The sequence below is a fragment of the Oncorhynchus keta genome, chromosome 27, assembly GCF_023373465.1.
Source record: "Oncorhynchus keta strain PuntledgeMale-10-30-2019 chromosome 27, Oket_V2, whole genome shotgun sequence".
Taxonomy (NCBI): Eukaryota; Metazoa; Chordata; class Actinopteri; order Salmoniformes; family Salmonidae; genus Oncorhynchus; species Oncorhynchus keta.
In genome coordinates this window covers 38351516-38374205 of record NC_068447.1, presented here as the reverse complement: position 1 = coordinate 38374205, position 22690 = coordinate 38351516, and the positions used below count along the sequence as shown (strand labels likewise).

The 22690-nt window shown below is 46.5% G+C and overlaps 1 protein-coding gene across 2 annotated transcripts in view; it reads right to left on the bottom strand.

The window, feature by feature from the left end:
* Window positions 1-210: 210 nt before the first annotated feature.
* The window catches only part of LOC118360327 (plexin-A2-like), a 324415-nt gene continuing 301935 nt past the window's right edge, over window positions 211-22690 (bottom strand). For both annotated transcript variants that reach the window (XM_052482378.1, XM_052482379.1), the window contains exons 27-32: window positions 13086-13185; window positions 6031-6221; window positions 5596-5765; window positions 5045-5257; window positions 2605-2755; window positions 211-407 (exon numbers count right to left, since the gene is read on the bottom strand). In XM_052482378.1, coding sequence (XP_052338338.1) covers window positions 312-407; window positions 2605-2755; window positions 5045-5257; window positions 5596-5765; window positions 6031-6221; window positions 13086-13185 — 921 coding nt within the window. In that variant the 3' untranslated portion in view covers window positions 211-311. The remainder of the gene's footprint in view (window positions 408-2604; window positions 2756-5044; window positions 5258-5595; window positions 5766-6030; window positions 6222-13085; window positions 13186-22690) is intronic.

The following is a 22690-nucleotide window of genomic DNA, read 5'->3' as shown; positions in this document are numbered from 1 at the left end:
ATCAGCTGGAAAGAAAGATGCCATGTAGCCTTTATGAAGGTCTGTGGTCGCCCCACCGTACATCATCTTCACCACCCATGTCTCCAGAGCCTATGGAGTCTTTTGGAGTTGGTGGCAGTATGGCGTAGGAAGAAAATTTGATTAAAAAAAACAACAACTCTTATTTCTGTTTTTAAAAGGTCCCAGGTCAGTGGTGGTTGGTTGCCCCCCCATCCCCCCATCCCCCACTGTGAGTATCGGGACTGTTGGTTGGGTGGCTGTGGCTGATGGATATCCCGGGCCGGTCCAGTCGTCCAATCCCGTGGTCTGTCTCAGCTCTCCAGGGACATGGCTGAGATGAGCTGCTCCACCTTGTAGGCCAGACGCTGTTTCTTAGCCTGCTCGTCCTGCTCCAGGGCCATGGTGATCTGGGAAGGGGGGGACAAGACAACAACATGCTTTACTGTCATTCCTAACACACTCAAACCAGGAAGTCAGCCTACTGTGAACCCAGGACAACAACATGCTTCAGTGTCACACTCAACACAGGGAAGACATACAGATGTATTGAGGAATGTGTTGTCTGTGATCTGTTTACGGTATTATGTGTTGAGGAAGTTGACATTTGTGATTTGGCTTTTGTTAAATGCCCCTGAGGGAATACATTAAGTTGTATTGACTTACATAATGCCCATTGTATGTCAACTGGCTTAGAGTATGCTTTGTTGGATGGGTGGGATCATGTGTGATTGATATTTCCTGACTATAACATTAAAGAGGAAATAGAATTGTCTCTGTCAGAGAGAGTGGCACAATAACGGAGGAATCCAACTGGTGTTATGCCCTGTCTTATTCTTTTGTCCCTCTGTAAACGTGGGCATTTGTCAAGCTGTTCAACGTGGAATCCGACAGGGTCTCTCCTCTCTGCTGTCTGTGGTGTCACACAGAGTCACAACACGCTGTATGCACGCCAGGGTGACAACGCGGCAGCCGGGCGGTGCTTTTTCATGTTCTCATATCAAACAGGAGAAACAATACCCAATAAGATCACTGGTACGCGTTATGCCACACAGTGAGTGGATATAAAGTGACATTGATTAAAGCTGCGGACCAATGCTAATGCCGCACAGCTCTCCCCTTTCTACATGACCGACATGGACTGTATGTGATTGTGAGCAGTGGGCAAGGAAAGGCGTTGAGGTGAAAACATTATGGGGACATTAACGAAGACTAGTTTCTCTTAAGGTCTGTACATAGCTCCAGCAGCCTGTCCCATAGTACACTACCTGCCTCCCTGCCTGTTGTCTCCCTCTCATCTGCCTAAGTGCTCTTAGAGCTGGCAGAGCAGAGCCCAGCGGAGCCTCTCCTCCTCATCCCCCTCTCCCCCCCATACCAATCTATTATGAATCTGTTGTGCTGTATGCAGGCACAGCTCCTTCCTTCCTTCCTTCCCTCCCTCCCTCCCTCCGCCATCACCAAAATCCATTTAGCACTGCGCTAGCCCGCTAGAGGGGCCACACAGGGAGCCAGGCATGGAACAAACAACTGATGACGGCCAACGATAAGGGCCTTAGCACTGTGCCCAGGAGAGAGAGCTAGAGAAGAGGAGAGACAGAGAGAGTGCATGAGTGTGTGTGTGTGTGTGTGTGTCTGTCTGTGTCTGTGAGAGAGAAAGAAAGCTAGAGGTGGGGGAAGAGCGTGGGATAAAAGAAAAGGAAACAAAGTGGGAAGAAAGTGTGAGAAAGAGAGTGGGAGTTAAAGAGGTGGTCTCTGAGAGGTAAAAAGAGAGAGGAGAAGTGAACACTAGCTCCTAGCGGCAGCAACTTCAAGCTCTTAGGGCAGATGGGGAAGAAGAGAGAGACGAGAGAAACACAGAGGAGAGAGTGAAAGAGAGAGAGATAGATGGAATAGAAAGGGAGAGAGAAGAGGGAGTAGGCTCCTCGTCTTGTGAATGGGGCCTCAATAAGGGCAGACTAATGGCTCCCAGAAGAGGTGCTGACATTACAGCCGGAATGTCTCCATTACAGAAGCTTTTCTCTCTCTCTCTCGCTCTCCCCCATCTCTTCTTTGTCGCACTCTCCCATCCCTCTCCGTAATTTTCTCCCAAATTTTCTCTCTCCATTTTTCTCTCTCTTTTTGCCCTCTCTCTCTCTCTCTCGTTCTCTTTCTTTCCCTCAACCCCCCCCTCCACGTCTTGATTCTGCTCAAGAGAGCCACAGAGAAAGAAAGAGAGAGCGAGCGAGAGAGAGAGAGAACAGGGCTGTGTTCCTTCACACCACTCAGGGGATGGAGTAGCATGCTGGGCTGCTTGTACAGCCGCTGTTCCTGTCTCTCCTCCACATATCATCCACCCACAACTCTCATTGGCCCAAGACATATGGCACTTAGGATGGGTTGTGTGACTTGGCCGTGGCGGCGAGGGGGGGGGGATGGTATGGTTCTTTGTGACGAATACCATCAGATCAGAGAAGCTCTTGGCATCTCTGAAAGTTTTTGAAACACTCTAAATGAGTTAGGAATGCCCATGAACTAGACTAGACTTGACTGAAGAGGAGAGTTGATAAGGCTGTAGCATGGCCTCCCCTGTTAAAAGAATGGCAATTATTGCAGTGTGCCAGGACTCACCTCCTCGCTGTATTTGGAGACATAGGAGTAGATCTCATTGAGAGCACTGAGCATGTTAAACTCTGTGGAGTGGAGCCTGGCCTGCTCTGCCAGGTAGGCATTCATGTCCTGGTCACTGATGGCCGGCAGACGGTTAATGTCCGCGTAGTACCTGCAGGCACACACAGGGGGCGACACTCAGTTTCAACATGCAGAGCTGAAACAATCCACACCAGAATTCTTTACCGGAATGTTAAGCCTCATCATAGAGTACATCACAGGAGGCTGCTGAGGGGAGGACGGTTCATAATAATGGCTGGAAAGCAGGGAATGGAATGACATCAACCACATGGAAACCACGTGTTTGATGTCATTCAACTTATTGCGCTCCAACCATCACCACGAGCCCGTCCTCCCCAATTAAGGTGCCACCAACCTCCTGTGGAGTACATATGTGAAAAAGTGTGTGAACCCTTTGGAATTACCTGGATTTCTGCATGAATTGGTCATAAAATTGGATCTGACATTCATCTGGGTCACAACAATAGACAAACAAAGTCTGTTTAAACTATTAACACACAAACTATACGTTTTCATGTCTTTAATGAACACAATGTAAATCTTCACAGTGCAGGGTGGGGAAAGTAAGTGAACCCTTGGAAGTAATAACTGATTGACCCTTCTTTACCAGCAACAAGCTCAACCAAATGTTTTCTGTGGAACGGTCAAGAGGAATTTTAGACCATTCCTCTTCACAAAACTGTTTCAGTTCAGCAATATTCTTGGGATGTCTGGTGTGAACCGCTCTCTTGAGGTCATGCCACTGTAACTGCTTTCCTCCCGGGAAGGAGAGGAGGACCAAAATGCAGCGTGGTTATTGTTAAGCATCTTTAATAAAGACGAAAACACCATACAAATACAAAATAGAGACAGGAAACAACCACCCACAAAATACCCAAAGAATATGGCTGCCTAAATATGGTTCCCAATCAGAGACAACGATAAACACCTGCCTCTGATTGAGAACCACTCCAGGCAACCATAGACTTACCTAGAACACTCAACTGAACACAACCCCATAAATCTACAAAACCCCTAGATAAGACAAAACACATAAATCACCCATGTCACACCCTGGCATAACCAAAATAATAAAGAAAACACAGAATAGTAAGGCCAGGGAGTGACAGCCACAGCATCTCAATCTGGTTGAGGTCAGGATGTATTTTCTTCTGTCGTTGATTTACTTCTGTGTTTTGGGTCATTGTCCGGTTGCATCACCCAACTTCTGTTGAGCTTCAATTGGCGGACAGATGACCTTTTTCAGGAGAATGGAAGGCTTTGATAAACTTAAGAATTCGTTTTTCCTTCGATGATAGCAAGCTGTCCAGGCCCTGAGGCAACAAAGCAGCCCCAAACCATGATGCTCCCTCCACCATACTTTACAGTTGGGATGAGGTTTTGATGTTGCTGTGCTGTGCCTTTTTTTCTCCACACATAGTGTTGTGTGCTCCTTCCTTTCATCTGTCCACAGGATATTTTTTCCAGTAGCGCTGTGGAACATCCAGGTGGACTTTTGCAAACTTCAGACGTGCAGCAATGTTTTTTTTGGAGAGCAGTGGCTACTTCCGTGGTTTCCTCCCATGAACACCATTCTTGTTTAGTGTTTTACGTATCATAGACTCGCCAACAGAGATGTTAGCATGTTCCAGAGATTTCTGTAAGTCTTTAGCTGACACTCTAGGATTCTTCTTAACCTCCTTGAGCATTCTGTGCTGTGCTCTTGCAGGCATCTTTCCCTTACGGCCACTCCTAGAGTAGCAACAGTGCTGAACTTTCTCCATTTATCGACAATTTGTCTTACCGTGGACTGATCAACATCAAGGCTTTAGAGTTACTTTTGTAACCCTTTCCAGTTTTATGCAAGTTAATCTTAGGTCTTCTGAGATATTTTTTGTTTGAGGCATGGTTCACATCAGGCAATGCTTCTTGTGAACAGCAAACTCAAATGTGTGTTTTTTTATAGGGCTAGGCAGCTCTAACCAACATCTCCAATCTCATCTCATTGATTGGACTCCAGGTTAGCTGACTCCTGACTCCAATTAGGTTTTGGGGAAGTCATTTTTTCCAACCTACACTGTGAATGTTTAAATTATGGATTCAATATACACAAGAAAAATACAATCATTTGTGTGTTATTAGTATATGTAGACTGTGTTTGTCTATTGTTGCGATTTAGAAGAAGATCAGATCAAATTCGATGACCAATTTATGCAGAAATCCAGGTAATTCCAGAGGATTCACATACTTTTTCTTGCCACTGTATATGGCCAATATACCACGGCTAAAGGCTGAACAGCCCTAGCCGTGGTATATTGGCCATATACCACACCCCCCCCCCAGGCCGTATTGCTTAAACATACTGAAATAGAATTCTTTGTGTATATTTTGTCTCACTCACCTCTCCACCCAGCTCTTGTAGTTGGGGATGTCTTTAGCGTACAGCAGCTTGTTGGAGGGGGAGTCCTTGCCCAGGCGGTGCTCTGACGTGGAGCAGGAGTCCATGAAGGTCTGGGCCACCACAGACAGACAGGCGTCCGTGATGCTGCTCTTGTGGATGTCAAACACAAACTGAGGGTTCTTGATCACGTTTACCCAGAAGCGCAGGGGGAGGCTGAGAGAGAGAGAGAGAGAGGGCACAGAAATGAGTCAGTCAGAATTCCCTCTCAGTGTTGTTCTTCACTCTCTGGGTCATGAAAGCACTGAGTCAGAATCCACTAACTATCAGTACCGTATTTCTCTACTATTTCTGGGTCACTAAAGTGCTGGCTTTAGGGAGGAGCTTCAGGCTCTTAACTCCAGACAGGCAGAATCCAGTACTGTTATATTTGGGAAAGTTTCTTACCGATGACTCAGTGTATCATCCTCTGACTGATACACATCACATCCTACATTATACATCCTATTGATGAATCCTATCATTTCCTACTCTACATCCTCCAGGTTCCTCACCAGTTGCTCTTCCACGTGTGGCGGACATCTTGGTCGTGGATGCCGTGTTTGTCCGCCTGCTCGTCCAGGAAGTCAAACATGTATTTGATGGCGAGGGGCAGGGCGCTACCCCGGTGGACGGTACTGAACAACGTCTCAAACAGGTCGTCCACAAACTTCTGCAGTGTACCCTGGGTAAAAACATTGGACACACCAGGTCAGACATACATAAACTCACTCAATAATAACTGATTTCCTAAATGAATAGGCAATAACCTAAGCAGATGAAAGTCTCTCATTCGCCACTGGATCCAAAATGCAGGATTGTACCACCAGTCACTTAGTACAATTTATGTAAAACAAAACCACTGTGACTGAAAGTAAACTACTGTAGTATAATTGAAATATGGAGGGACGATGCCTGTTACATGAATAAGTTTGTAAGCTGGGTGTTACCTTGGTGGCCAGTAGCCTGGTCAGGTATATCTCGGAGACCATCTTGCTGCCGCGGTCTCCCTCCTTCTGGTCTCCATGCTCGTGGTTCTTGACAAGGTGCCACACTTTGACCCCACTCTCAAGGTCAGGGGTTATCATAGGGGCACGGGAACGCAGACTGTCTGGACTACCTGTGTACCGGAAGGACGAGTCTAGAGAGAGAGAAAGAGAGAGCGAAAAAGGGTAGGAGAGAGAGACGGAGGGAGAGAGGGAGATAAATTAGACACTTTAAATGAGCCACTGTGTTCCTAGTTCTGTGCTCTATTCCCTTGTCCTGTTCAGTAACACACACGCAAGATGGCGACCGACAAGACAGGGATGCTCTGCTTCTAGCTCCTGAGCAACTTTGCTGTATTTGTTTTTTGTGTGTGTTATTTCTTACATTATTGGAGAGAGATGATATTACATACAGCCAGAAATAAGTTTTGGATGTCAGAGCGGCGGTAACTCACCAGCATTATGACCAGGAATACTACTTTCCCGAATTGGATTCTTTGTTCGTACTCCCCAGGGCAATTGAACTTATCCCAGAGGCTGTTCCAAGACTCCGCCGGCGGAGAAGAGGTATATATTACTCGGCAATGTTCAGTCTCTGGACAATAAAGTAGACGAGCTGAGGGCGAGGATCTCCTTCCAGAGAGACATCAGGGATTGTAACATACTCTGTTTCACGGAATCATGGCTCTCTCTAGATATACTGTCCCTGTCCATACAGCCATACAGGTTCTCAGTGCATCGCTGTTGAATTTATTCTGGATTTATTATGGATAAATGAATAAACAATATCCCCATTTTAAATAGAATTGTGTCTAGGTAAACTTATACTCTGTATGTTTAATAGACAATATGAGTTCATAAGAAGAAATTGTGTGACAGGAGAAAGGAGTAATAAAACCATTCCAACTGGGCAGGAACAAATGGGTTGTGGACTGTGTAAACACATAAGGTCGTTAGCCTATGGTTGACCCAACCTGAAACTTAGCTCTGGGGTATTTAGATTAGGCAGAGAATGCATTCCTAGGGTTTCTGTTAATTAAACCTGTCAGTTCAGTGGTGATCGATAATGTTGAGGGGTCAAAAGTTATCTGGGAGTGTGTTAGTAAGATAGAATGAACTTTTCACCTTACTTTGTCCTGTCGAGAGGGGGGTTCGTTTAAGACAGTGAAATGACGTCATGATCTGTATTTAAACTGATGCATTTGTTTTGAGGGGTAGCGCGCTCCGAGAATAAATTCTATTACCTATTATTTAAAGACTGGTCTGCGTCTATTTTATGCAAACAAGAAATCTTGCAAATTCTCATAAAGTAGACGAAGGGCTTTCAATTGATGGAAGCACATCGGCATAATTAAATTATACTAACAATCGCGCAGACAGGAATAAAGAACTCTCCGGGAAGAAGGAAGGCGGGGGTGTATGTTTCATGATTAACTACACATGGTGTGATTGTGATAACGTACAGGAACTCAAGTCCTTTTGTTCAGCCGACCTAGAATACCTCACAATCAAATGCCGACCGTATTACCTCCCAAGAGAATTCTCTTCGGTTATAGTCACAGCAATATATATTCCACCTCAAGCCGATACCACGACGGCCCTCAAGGAACTACACTGGACTTTGTGCAAACTGGAAACCACATATTCTGAAGCATCATATATTGTAGTTAGGGATTTTAACAAAGCAAATTTCAGGAAAATGCTACCGAAGTTCTATCAACAGATTGACTGTAATACTTGCGCTGCTTAAACACTCAACCACTGCTACTCCAACTTCCCGGGTAGCCTCTGAGAATAACATTGACGTATACACTGACATGGTGACTGAGTTCATCAGGAAGTGTATAGGGGATGAAGTTCCCATGGTGACTGTTAAAACCTACCCAAATCAGAAACTGTGGATAAATGGCAGCATTCGAGCAAGGTGACTGGGAATATGGTTGAATACAAACAGTGTAGTTATTCCCTCCATAAGGCAATCAAACAGGCAAAATGTCAGTACAGAGACAAAGTGGAGTCAACGGCTCAAACATGAGATGTATGTGGCAGGGTCTACAGACAATCATGGACTACAAAGGGAAAACCAGCCACGTCGTGAACACCGTCGTCATGCTCCCGGACAAGCTAAACACCTTCTTCACCCGCTTTGAGGAGAACACAGTGCCACCGATGCGGGCCGCTCACATGGACTGTGGGCTCTCATTCTCCGTGGCCAACGTGAGTAAGACATTTAAGCGTGTTAACCCTCGCAGGGCTGCCGGCCCAGACGCGTCCTCAGAACATGCGCAGACCAGCTAGCTAGAGTGTTAACCGACATATTCAACCCCTCCCTATCCCAGCCTGCTGTCCCCACTTGCTTCAAGATCTCCACCATTGTTCCTGTACCCAAAAAGCAAAGGTAACTGAAGTAAATTACTATCACCCGTAACATTCACTTCTGTCATCATGAAGTGCTTTGAGAGGCTAGTTAATGATCCTATCACCTCCACCTTACCGGCCACCTTAGACCCACTTCAATTTGCATACTGCCCCCATAGATCCACAGACGATGCAATCGCCATCACACTGCACACTGCCCTATCCCATCTGGACAAGAGGAATACTTATGTAAGAATGATGTTCATTGACTATAGCTCAGCCTTCAACAACATAGTACCCTCCAAGCTCATCATTAAGCTCGGGGCCCTGGTTCTGAACACAGCCCTGTGCAACTGCGTCCTGGACTTCCGGACTCGCCGCCCCCCAGGTGGTGAAGATAGGAAACACCACTTTGCTGATCCTCTACACAGGGGTTCAATAAGGGGGTGTGCTCAGCATCCTCCTGTACTCCCTGTTCATCCATGACTGCGTGGCCACGCATGCCTCAGTCATCAAGTTTGCAGACAACACAACAGTAGTAGGCCTGATTACCAACAATGATGTGACAGCCTACAGGGAGGAGATGAGGGCCCTGGTGGAGTGGTGCCAGGAAAATAACCTCTCCCTCAACGTCAACAAAACGATGGGGCTGATCGTGGACTTCAGGAAACAGCAGAGAGAGCACGCCCCTATACACATCAACGGGAGAAGGTGAAAAGCTTCAAGTTCCTCTGCGTACACATCACCGATGATCTGAAATGGTCCACCAACACAGACAGTGTGGTGAAGAAGGCGCAACAGCATCTCTTCAACCTCAGGAGGCTGAATACATTTGGCGTGGCCCCTAAGACCCTCACAAACTTTGACAGATGCACAATTGAGAGCATCCTGTCGGGCTGTATCACCGCCTGGTACGGGAACTGCACTGCCCGCAATTGAAGGGCTCTCCAGAGGGTGGTGCGGTCTACCTAACGCTTCACCGGGGGCAAACTGCCTTCCCTCCAGGACACCTACAGCACCCGGTGTCACAGGAAAGCGAAAAAGATCATCAAGGACATCAACCAGCCGAGTATTGGCCTGTTCACAACGCTACCATCCAGAAGGCAAGGTCAGTACAGGTGCATCAAAGCTGGGACCGAGAGACTGAAAAACAGCTTCTATCTCAAGGCCATCAGACTGTTAAATAGCCATCACTAGCCAGCTACCACCCTATACCTTAGAGGCTGCTGCCCAATATACATAGACATGGAATCACTGGTCACTTTAATAATGGAACACTAGTCACTTTAATCAAGTTTACATAATGTTTACATACTGCTTTGCTCACCTCATATGTATATACTGTATATATGCTACTCTGACATTGCTCATCCTAATATTTATATATTTCCATTCTTTTACTTTAGATGTGTGTATTGTGTGTATTGTTGTGAATTGTTAGATATTACTGCACTGTCAGAGCTAGGAACACAAGCAATTCGCTACACCCGCAATAACATCTGCATGTGACCAATAAAACTAGATTTGATATTCCCCCCCAACACACACACACACTGAACCTCCTCCTGTCTAATTTGCCCTTCTCCTCTGTAGTCTCATTACAAAGCTTAAAACCCCTAGTCCCTTGTTCCTCTTTAACCTTTCCGTAAAGTAAATTGCAGCGTTAGATCATTTCATATTAGCTTGGCAGAAGTGTGATGAAGGAAGGGGAATAAATAGGTCTCTGTCTGTTCGTCCGTCCGTCCAGCTCAATACATGTCTGTTGGCCCTCTGGATAGCAGGAGCAGCACCCTCTCACTCGACTAAACGGATGAAAGGAGCCATGCACCAATAATATTTCATTAAGTCCAGAGAGTGGGGAGTGGTGGAGGGGCAGCTGCCAGCCCAGTGCCCCCCCCCCCTCCCTCTCTTTCATATCATCTCTCTCTCGCTCTCGCTCTCTTTCCTTCATATTATCCCTCTCTCTGAATAGAGGTGCGAGAGAGAAATCCATATTTATGTTTTATTTATTTTCCCTTTTGTACTTTAACTATTTGCACATTGTTACAACACTGTATACAGACATAATATGACATTTGAAACGTCTCTATTCCTTTAACTTTTTTGTGTACTGTTTACTGTTAATTTTTTATTGTTTATTTCACCTTTGTTTATGATCTATTTCACTTTGTCAATATAAACATATGTTACCCATGCCAATAAAGCCCTTTTGAATTGACAGAGACACAGAGACGTGGCTCTCCTGGGTTCCTCTTAAAAGGAAGTATAATTGTCTCTTTCCTGCTGTCACCACATTGAAAGGGTCCTAATCAATGCATCAAAAGATCTCTAATATGTAAAGCACTCCAGCCATCTTCTTTCCCTCATTCCTTTGACACTAAGGAATGGCGCTCTTCTCCTCCTCCTCTTCTTCTTCGCCAGTGTTCTTACTTAGCAGCTCTTTCCTCCCCAGTGGCGGTGAGTGTGTGTTTGTGTGTGTGTGTGTGAGAGAGGTCTGGAGGGGCTCTCTATCATTGTCAGATCCCTCTCACCTGTCTTCAAAGGGCAGTGTGGGACAACAAAGCCTCAGAGCTCTACAGCGACTTACAGCACTAAGTGGTCTTTTCTAAAGAGCAGCAGCAGCGAGAAGGGTCTCTAGGGTGGCCACTGGGGACCTTTGAGACTGGCGGGGGGCGGGGGGGTCTGTCAGCCCCTGTGTGTGTCTCTCTCTGTGTGTGCGAGTGGGGTGGATTGAGGTCTCAAATCCCATTTTAAGCCACTGGCAGGTCCTTGCCCCTCTCTCTCACTACTCCTTCCTCTCCAGGGGGGCAGACCTCTCCCTCCTATCTTCAGCTCAGTAACCACTGCACCAGACTTCACACTCCCGGGGGTGGGTGTGAGGGTAGCAGGGGTGTGTGTGTGTGTGTGTGAGGTAGGTTGTGAGGCATCAGGGGGGAGTGTGTAGCGGGTTACTCAGGGCCGGGAGGGTGCTGGAACGGTAAATTGAGGCGGGATGCTAAATGCTGAATGTTAAATTGATATGAATCAATCAGACGGGTGTCGGGGCACATCTGTGCCCGCTGTGCCAGGCTTTGATTGATTGGGGACCGGGCTGGAGCCAGAGGAGGACAGGTTGTATTTTGATGCAGCATCGTACAAAACACACACACACACACACACACACACACACACACACACACACACACACACACACACACACACACACACACACACACACACACACACACACACACACACACACACACACACACACACACACACACACACACACACACACACACACACACACACCCTCATTGCTATTTAATGACTTTGGTCAAATATTCAGATTTAAGCAGTATGTTGTTCAGGATGGAATACTGTTTAATACTGTATGCATTACCAGTCACTGAACCACACTGAGACTAACATAATGTTTTAGTGTCCTTTAGATCATTCAGGTTGGCAATTCATCTCCAGATCCTCTGTTTCAGTTATTACAGAGTAATACTTATTTACTACATTAGAGCATAATACTGCTTTTGTTGGTTATGTAGTCATTACTCCTGTATCTCGCAGTCTCTCTGCAGTACATTCTTAATGTGGCCGTGTTAATGAGGAGCTGGCAATGCTTTCTCGGACATCGTAAACGTCACCATCTTTATGAATTAGAGAGAGTCCTATAGGACTTTTATTGCGCATTGCACATGACACATTAACTATCCTCATTGTTTGTCTGACACTGTCCAGGGCTAATTTCCAATATACTGGTGGTTTTGTGATTGGCAAATGGGGACTTAGTAAATAGGAAAGGAGAGGGATGATGGTGTTACTGGCCCAATTGGTCATCTCTCCAGGCGACAGAAAACAACCTATGGGGGTTCTCATCCAATCCCAGCCCTGATAATTGGCCAACCGTGTTCCGTTTTCACTTTCTATTGGTGTGAAGTATCATTCACAGTGAATAATTAGCCAATCACATGCTGCCGTTGGGGTTGGGCATGGATCCAGATGGGAGGCCCTGTGGCTCACCCCTGTGACTGTCACCAGTGTGTGTGTGTGTGTGTGTGTGTGTGTGTGTGTGTGTGTGTGTGTGTGTGTGTGTGTGTGTGTGTGTGTGTGTGTGTGTGTGTGTGTGTGTGTGTGTGTGTGTGTGTGTGTGTGTGTGTGTGTGTGTGACGGACCATTACACTCTGGCTCCAGGCTCAGTCTGGCATCCTCATTATTATACTTGATGGTAAAACCAAACACCTCTCTCCATGTCTCCCATCGGGCCCTCTCTACTCTCCCCCTCTCTTTCTCTCCCCCTCTCTTCCTCTCCATCCCTCTACCACCCCTGCAGGTTCTGGGCTGTGAGGTAAACGGCAGTAAACACCGTCGGGAGGAGATAGTATGGTAAGCAATGGCTCCGCAGCAAAGCATTAGACGCTCCAAACAGAGCTGGTCTCTGAACAAAATGTCTACAAACTCATCTGAAAGGCTAACGTGTATATCAGGTGTGCTCACACCCAAAGGCTTAGACACGGAACACTTTGACCTACGACCCTCTCTTCCTCATCCTGTGTTACTATTTATGTTGATGTTGTTTGTTTGAAATGGTCCCATGGCTTGAGGAGCGAAGTACAGAACCTACCATGGCGATCTATGTTCAACGTTCTATGTTCTATGTTCTATGTGCTCACCATATCTGCTGATGGAGGTCCGGGAGATGCTGGCTGACTGGGGGATGTTGTAGGAAGAGGTCTGTTTGGGCACCAGAGCCACCACACAGCGGTCAGACACCTGCAACAACACAACAGAGAACATTGTGATAAGAAAACGTGCTCAATCACCGACAGGCGTGCTGCTCGCGGACGACACGTTGTCCGTATGCAGTACACATTGATCCGCAACCCTGGTTTAGTACCCTCCGCCCCTTTCCAAGAGATATGAACACGGGCTCACACCTACGCCATGACACAGCATCTCCTTCCTCTCCTTCTCCTTGAATCCCTCCCTCCCTGTACTCTGTCACATTCTCCCCACTCAACCTCCTGTCATCTCTAACGCCTCGTGGGCTCTCTCTGCAGAGCGTCTCTCTGTACGAAACGACTCAGATGCCTCTGTGATGAGATGATCCGCATCGCCATTCCCATCACTCCCCAGCCATTAGGGAAATAAGGAGAGGAGAGAAGGGAAGGGGAGGCGGGAGTGGGCAGAAAGCCAGAGCTAAAGCAATGCGGAGTGAGGGCTTCCCACTGGCATGTCTAGAAAACAACCTCCCCCGCCTCACTGTCATCGCAGCATCTCAGAGGGGGGTACGGGCAGAGAGAGAGGAAAATAAATTAAGCCATAACAGTGATGGAAAAAGAGAGAAAGAGCGAAAGTGGAGGGATTGTCCAAAAACGGAAGGGAAATTGATGATAAGAAAGAAAGATATTGAGAGTGACAGGGAACAATGGCACAGTGGAAGAGTCAGCCCGCCAATCCGGCTCTATTGTCTACAGTATTCCTACAAAGACTGCTTTTGATCTCAACTACACGGGGTACGGCAGGAGGATGAGCTCTCTCCACATGAAAGAGTCTTATAGGACACCTTTACCATACTGTACATGCCAGAACCACTCTGACTACCTCTCTGTCTTTGTCTGTGGACGACACATTGCTGACTCTGTCCACAGTCTCTCCGAGCCACAGCCATAAAAGTCAGTGTTCTACACCATTCCACATTCTACTGTCATTTACTCTACATTTCATTGCCAATCACAGCTGGGAGGGTGTGTTTGCTTTCACTCTTTCAATCTGGATAGACAAAATATTGCACATAAATATACAAAACCACTGTTTTTCCTTTTTGAGAACCAAAATACAAAAGCCCTCTGTGGCATGTCCAGCCAACCCAGTGAAGGGAATTGAGTTTTCGGAGTGAAAGAACAAGAAGGACAAGCATCCATTTACATTACAATACATTTAGCATCCAACAGTGTGACATCACCAAGCAGCGACGGGCTGAATGAAAACCTCCTATATGACATGAAAACAAGGCTGAGAGAAATAATCTGTCCCCCGACCTCTCCTCACTGTTAGCCTCTCTAAAGCTTCAGCTGGGTCACCTCTCTCTTCTCTCCTCTCCTCACTGTTAGCCTCTCTAAAGCTTCAGCTGGGTCACCTCTCTCTTCTCTCCTCTCCTCACTGTTAGCCTCTCTAAAGCTTCAGCTGGGTCACCTCTCTCTTCTCTCCTCTCCTCACTGTTAGCCTCTCTAAAGCTTCAGCTGGGTCACCTCTCTCTCCTCTCCTCTCCTCTCCTCACTGTTAGCCTCTCTAAAGCTTCAGCTGGGTCACCTCTCTCTTCTCTCCTCTCCTCACTGTTAGCCTCTCTAAAGCTTCAGCTGGGTCACCTCTCTCTCCTCTCCTCTCCTCACTGTTAGCCTCTCTAAAGCTTCAGCTGGGTCACCTCTCTCTTCTCTCCTCTCCTCACTGTTAGCCTCTCTAAAGCTTCAGCTGGGTCACCTCTCTCTTCTCTCCTCTCCTCACTGTTAGCCTCTCTAAAGCTTCAGCTGGGTCACCTCTCTCTTCTCTCCTCTCCTCACTGTTAGCCTCTCTAAAGCTTCAGCTGGGTCACCTCTCTCTTCTCTCCTCTCCTCACTGTTAGCCTCTCTAAAGCTTCAGCTGGGTCACCTCTCTCTTCTCTCCTCTCCTCACTGTTAGCCTCTCTAAAGCTTCAGCTGGGTCACCTCTCTCTTCTCTCCTCTCCTCACTGTTAGCCTCTCTAAAGCTTCAGCTGGGTCACCTCTCTCTTCTCTCCTCTCCTCACTGTTAGCCTCTCTAAAGCTTCAGCTGGGTCACCTCTCTCTCCTCTCCTCTCCTCACTGTTAGCCTCTCTAAAGCTTCAGCTGGGTCACCTCTCTCTTCTCTCCTCTCCTCACTGTTAGCCTCTCTAAAGCTTCAGCTGGGTCACCTCTCTCTCCTCTCCTCTCCTGTCGCCTCCTTTCTACACTTGTCCTCCTCCTCTTCTCGGCACTCCACGGCTAATGACGTGGCCCCACGTTGTACAGTAGCAAACCTCAAACCCCCCCTCCTCCACTCATTTCTAACAGGCCATTAGCTGGGGTCACAGCCGGGGTCAAGTGCTAGAGCTAACTCCAGCTCCAGCAGACAGAGCACTTGAAAGGACAGAAGCTCGAGGAGGAGTCATCTCATTAAATGATGCCACACCGCCTGCCCTCTTAGTGGGAACGACAAACCGCTCTTTGGAACCTCTTTCCAGCCGTTGGCTCTGTATTGTGAAGACCTCTCCCGAGCCCAACCGATCCTCTCCCTCTCTATGTTATGGAGTCTGATAGAAGGGCTGTGTGAGCGTAGAGATGGATTGTGAAGACCTCTCCCGAGCCCAACCGATCCTCTCCCTCTCCTCCTCTATGTTATGGAGTCTGATAGAAGGGCTGTGTGAGCGTAGAGATGGATTGTGAAGACCTCTCCCGAGCCCAACCGATCCTCTCCCTCTCCTCCTCTATGTTATGGAGTCTGATAGAAGGGCTGTGTGAGCGTAGAGATGGATTGTGAAGACCTCTCCCGAGCCCAACCGATCCTCTCCCTCTCCTCCTCTATGTTATGGAGTCTGATAGAAGGGCTGTGTGAGCGTAGAGATGGATTGTGAAGACCTCTCCCGAGCCCAACCGATCCTCTCCCTCTCCTCCTCTATGTTATGGAGTCTGATAGAAGGGCTGTGTGAGCGTAGAGATAGAGATGGATTGTGAAGACCTCTCCCGAGCCCAACCGATCCTCTCCCTCTCCTCCTCTATGTTATGGAGTCTGATAGAAGTGCTGTGTGAGCGTAGAGATAGAGATGGATTGTGAAGACCTCTCCCGAGCCCAACCTATCCTCTCCCTCTCCATCCTAACCTTCTCCATATTTTCGGAAGCCTTCACTCTCGTTCCTCCAGCTCTGACAGTGGTGACACCTGTTCCTTTCTACACCGAGCATTGTCTCTTTTCCTCTCTCCTTCATGGAATTGCCTGACAGGAGGCTCTCTCTCGCTCTCTCTCTGCCTCGCTCCCATCCTTCTCCCTCTCCTCCTCTATGTTATGGAGTCTGATAGAAGGGCTGTGTGAGCGTAGAGATAGAGATGGGTTGTGGTGATAGTGGAGATGATTGAAGGCGTGCAGCTTCGTCCTTCAGGGCTAATCCACAGTGTGAGGCAGGGAGCTGAGGTGAGCCTGACAGTGGCCTGCAGGTGTGATAAGGAACCAACGCTACACTGTGATAAGACTTTCATCAAACAGCCCCCCCCCCCTATGTCCACACCTGCCTATCTCTCATCCCCTGATCCTGTGGCCCAAGCCTAGCTTAGGAGGCCTATCTATCACAGATTGGACTGGACTGCGCTGTGCTGAGGTTTAGCCACGCACAATTTCCTAACTGACAGGTCTTTAATATAGAACTTAAGGTTATACGATGAAAGGGTTATTTTGTAATTTGAACACTAAATTGTGTTTTTATCAAACTAAATAGCTTTCTAAGAGCGTTCTAATAACATATACTGGTTGGGGACAATGCAATGAGTCCCACTGTGTTTCCCGAAGAGAAGATGACTCAATCTGCAGCAATACTGGCTGTCAGCAGACCCCATACCAACTGTCTTGGCGTATGAAGGAATCTGTGGAGAGCAGAGGAACACTCTCTTCACTATGCCTGCCAAAATGTTGATCTAGATTTCCTTCTCTGTCTGAGCATATTTTAAAACTCAAACTCTGTCTGTGGGGCGTTGTTTGCTCAGATGACAACAGGGGACGAGCCGCCACAGAGAATCAGATTGATGGAAAGATATGTTACTGCTGTACTCCAACTATCCGTAGTGTCTGTCTGGGTTGATCTAAAATAGACCCAAAACGTCCCAGTGCAGGTTTTCAGTCTGGCGGGGGGGTGAAACTGGAGCTCCTGGTGAAGTCATGTCGGTTCCTCCACAACATCAGTAGGACAACACAAGGTCAGGACACAACATGGAGGCACAGTGACAGGGCTCTAATGTCTTGGCACAGTTTAGCTACACTGCAGGAGGATGGGAACCAAGTCTTTTCCTGCAGCCATTTTCCTCCGTCACATTTCCAGCTGTGCCCCTGGAAAAATCCTTACCGTCCACGTAGGCAGAGGACGGGAAAAACCAAGGTACGTGTGAAGCAAACCTGACTCCAATTACTACACTTTTCCCAAATACGCAATCCATTTAACTGCAACCACCCCCACTGCAATGCATTTGAAGTGATCTATTTGCAGTTTAAGATTTCACCAACACCTCACACGGGCAAGCATTCACAGCTCTAAACACCTGACTTCCCACACAGTTTTTTATTTGAATTGTAAATCTTGCCCTATGTCTCATGCCACTCAAGCCCATTATATGGTAATTGGATGTGAGTGTGCCACCTCTGGTCTAGCCTGCTCTAGACCCTGCTCCCCTGGGAACTACTGGACCGGTAATACTATTCACCAGACGGAAGGTTAAACATCTCACCTCTGAGGATGGCAAAGAGAGAGGGAGAGGGAGTAAGAGAGGGAGGGAGAGAGAGAGAGAGAGCGAGAGAGAGAGAGAGAGAGAGAGAGAGAGAGAGAGAGAGAGAGAGAGAGAGAGAGAGAGAGAGAGAGAGGAGAGAGAGAGAGAGAGAGAGAGAGAGAGAACAAAGAGAGAGTAAGAGCTGGGCTGATGAAAAGAGAGGAGGCGAGGTAGATAGAGAGGGATAGCAAGAGAGGAAAAGGTGCAAGAGTAGGAGGTAGAGAGAGTGCACAGAGAAAGTAAGGGCTTGGCTGACGAAAAGCTCCCTTTGACAAGGAGGAAGACTAATCAACAAAGAGAGATCAACATCAGCAATCAGCCAGGCACTCTCCTATCTCATCAATCTTTTATCTGCTCTCCTCCTGCTCCGACCAACAGTCCAGGTATGTGTGTGTGTGTGTGTGTGTGTGTGTGTGTGTGTGTGTGTGTGTGTCTGTGTGTGTGTGTGTCCGTGTGTGTGTGTGAGAGAGTGTGTCTGTGGAGTTTCATTCAGTCCCCCTGAGCTCCAAGTATACTCTCAGGGGTACATAGTTGTACCCGTGCAGTTCCTACCATAAAAGAGCCAATATTGTACCATATAGTCCACAGATTCAAATGAGCCTTTTAAGGGTACCACCACACTGACAAAGCCATTTGTTCCTTCTAAGTGGCAAAAATGTCCTTCTCTATATCAAGTCCCTCACGTTTACACACCTCTCCGCCATCCCACTTCTTTTTATTATTATTAAGGTTGAGTCATGCGCCCTCCGAAAAACATGACCCGCCAAACAGCACTTCTTAACACCCACACACTTAACCCGGAAGGCAGCTGCACCAATGTATCAGAGGAAACACCGTTCAACTGATGTCCGAGTCAGCCTGCTGGCGCCCGGCTCACCACAAGGAGTCGCTAGAGCGCGATGAGCCAAGTAAATCCCCCCCTAACCCAGACAATGCTGGGCCATGCAGTGTCTTAGACCGCTGCCCCACTCGGGAGGCCAGCGCCATCCTCAAACGGGACTCGAACCTGGTCCAGCCAACACCTTAACCATTACGCCTTGAGATCCGTAACTCCTGGCAAGGTTGGGTTAAGGTCGCTACAATATTACTTACAGCACTTTATTGCCACATGGTCTTATGTAAGCCTTTATAAAGACCTCAGATCTGGCAGCGGACATGCTCAAACAGAACCATAGACGACTTAAACACTTCTACTGGCCAAAAATGGTGGCCAAAAATAACTAACTGAAAGCCACGCCCCCACTAATCCACACCTCCACCCTGGGATACAGAAATGAATCTTCTCTGTACCCCTTTTTTGTGTATAACAATGTGCGTTCCTCTGAAATGCAGGTACATTGTGTATTGTAACATTTTTGTACCCCTGGGAACAATTCCCGTACGCTAACGGTACCCGTTTAGTCTGAGACTGTAGCAAAGGTAGCTACTGAATAAAGATGCTTCCATACAGTCTGTCTCGTTTTAAATGCATGATGCATTAAAGTTTTAATTTCAGTTGGAGGAGGCAGGCGAGGAGATGGTGTGTATATCTATATCTGGGGTATGTGAATGTCCATTTCCCATGAGGAAATAAATAGCAGAGCTTCCGAGGTTGTTAGGGGATTCATGAATTTGAATGTGTGTCTGTCTGGTCACACTGTCTGGTGTGAGAATTAGCAGAGTCACAGGGGTGAGGTTCACTAATTCTGCACGTGTAAATATTTCACACGCATGCAAATATTCCACGTCTTCGTGCCAGGAGGCACACACTTTGCCAGACGTGGCATTGCGCGCACACACACACACACACACACACACACACACACACACACACACACACACACACACACACACACACACACACACACACACACACACACACACACACACACACACACACACACACACACACACCTGGCTCATCACAGCTGTAATGATAAACAAGAAGCTCCGTCGCTCCCCTTCTTTTCCCTCTTCTCTCCCCATTTAGTCTCTTCCCCTGTTTTCTTGTCTCTACTCACCCCCCTCCCTCTAATCACCCCGCGTCCGGCCCGTGTGCGTCTCCTCTGTAGTGGTGTTGTGTTAGGGCGTCAGATCCATGATCAATAGGCAGGCTTCAGATGTGCTATTGAGCACTGAGAGATGCTCCTCTATCGCTGTAACAAATGTGTGTGTGTGTGTTGTTGTTGTGCCCTGTAGCGTCTCCCATGGCTAATGAAAGAGACAGAGTGACAAAGCAACATAACAACAACAGAGAGACCTGTCGGAGGATGGAAGCTGACATAATGCACAACCTCCATCAATCACTACAGAGTACCATGATGTCAGAGTAGTACTATATAGACTCATAGTAGCACTATATAGACTCATAGTAGCACTATATAGACTCAGAGTAGTACCATAGAGACTCAGAGTAGTACCATAGAGACTCAGATTAGTACCATAGAGACTCAGAGTAGTACCATGATGTCAGAGTAGTACTATATAGACTCATAGTAGCACTATATAGACTCATAGTAGCACTATATAGACTCATAGTAGCACTATATAGACTCATAGTAGCACTATATAGACTCAGAGTAGTACCATAAAATCACAGAGTAGTACCATAGAGACTCAGAGTAGTACCATAGAGACTCAGAGTAGTACCATAAAATCACAGAGTAGTACTGTATAGACTCAGAGTAGTACTATATAGACTCAGAGTAGTACCATAGAGACTCAGAGTCGTACCATAGAGACTCAGAGTAGTACCATGGAGACTCAGAGTAGTACCATAGAGACTCAGAGTAGTACCATAAAATCACAGAGTAGTACTATATAGACTCAGAGTAGTACCATAGAGACTCAGAGTAGTACCATAGAGACTCAGAGTAGTACTATATAGACTCAGAGTCGTACCATAGAGACTCAGAGTAGTACCATAGAGACTCAGAGTAGTACCATAGAGACTCAGAGTAGTACTATATAGACTCAGAGTCGTACCATAGAGACTCAGAGTAGTACCATAGAGACTCAGAGTAGTACCATAGAGACTCAGAGTAGTACTATATAGACTCAGAGTCGTACCATAGAGACTCAGAGTAGTACCATAGAGACTCAGAGTAGTACCATAGAGACTCAGAGTAGTACCATAAAATCACAGAGTAGTACTATATAGACTCAGAGTAGTACCATAGAGACTCAGAGTAGTACCATAGAGACTCAGAGTAGTACCATAAAATCACAGAGTAGTACTGTATAGACTCAGAGTAGTACTATATAGACTCAGAGTAGTACCATAGAGACTCAGAGTCGTACCATAGAGACTCAGAGTAGTACCATGGAGACTCAGAGTAGTACCATAGAGACTCAGAGTAGTACCATAAAATCACAGAGTAGTACTATATAGACTCAGAGTAGTACCATAGAGACTCAGAGTAGTACCATAGAGACTCAGAGTAGTACTATATAGACTCAGAGTCGTACCATAGAGACTCAGAGTAGTACCATAGAGACTCAGAGTAGTACCATAGAGACTCAGAGTAGTACCATAAAATCACAGAGTAGTACTATATAGACTCAGATTAGTACCATAGAGACTCAGAGTAGTACCATGATGTCAGAGTAGTACTATATAGACTCATAGTAGCACTATATAGACTCATAGTAGCACTATATAGACTCAGAGTAGTACCATAGAGACTCAGAGTAGTACCATATAAACTCAGAGTAGTACCATAAAATCACAGAGTAGTACTGTATAGACTCAGAGTAGTACTATATAGACTCAGAGTAGTACCATAGAGACTCAGAGTCGTACCATAGAGACTCAGAGTAGTACCATGGAGACTCAGAGTAGTACCATAGAGACTCAGAGTAGTACCATAAAATCACAGAGTAGTACTATATAGACTCAGAGTAGTACTATATAGACTCAGAGTAGTACCATAGAGACTCAGAGTAGTACCATAAAATCACAGAGTAGTACTGTATAGACTCAGAGTAGTACCATAGAGACTCAGAGTAGTACCATAGAGACTCAGAGTAGTACCATAGAGACTCAGAGTAGTACTATATAGACTCAGAGTCGTACCATAGAGACTCAGAGTAGTACCATAGAGACTCAGAGTAGTACCATAGAGACTCAGAGTAGTACCATAAAATCACAGAGTAGTACTATATAGACTCAGAGTAGTACCATAGAGACTCAGAGTAGTACCATAGAGACTCAGAGTAGTACCATGATGTCAGAGTAGTACTATATACTCATAGTAGCACTATATAGACTCATAGTAGCACTATATAGACTCAGAGTAGTACCATAGAGACTCAGAGTAGTACCATATAAACTCAGAGTAGTACCATAAAATCACAGAGTAGTACTGTATAGACTCAGAGTAGTACTATATAGACTCAGAGTAGTACCATAGAGACTCAGAGTCGTACCATAGAGACTCAGAGTAGTACCATGGAGACTCAGAGTAGTACCATAGAGACTCAGAGTAGTACTATATAGACTCAGAGTCGTACCATAGAGACTCAGAGTAGTACCATAGAGACTCAGAGTAGTACCATAGAGTCTCAGAGTAGTACTATATAGACTCAGAGTAGTACCATAGAGACTCAGAGTAGTACCATAGAGACTCAGAGTAGTACCATAGAGACTCAGAGTAGTACTATATAGACTCAGAGTCGTACCATAGAGACTCAGAGTAGTACCATAGAGACTCAGAGTAGTACCATAGAGACTCAGAGTAGTACCATAAAATCACAGAGTAGTACTATATAGACTCAGA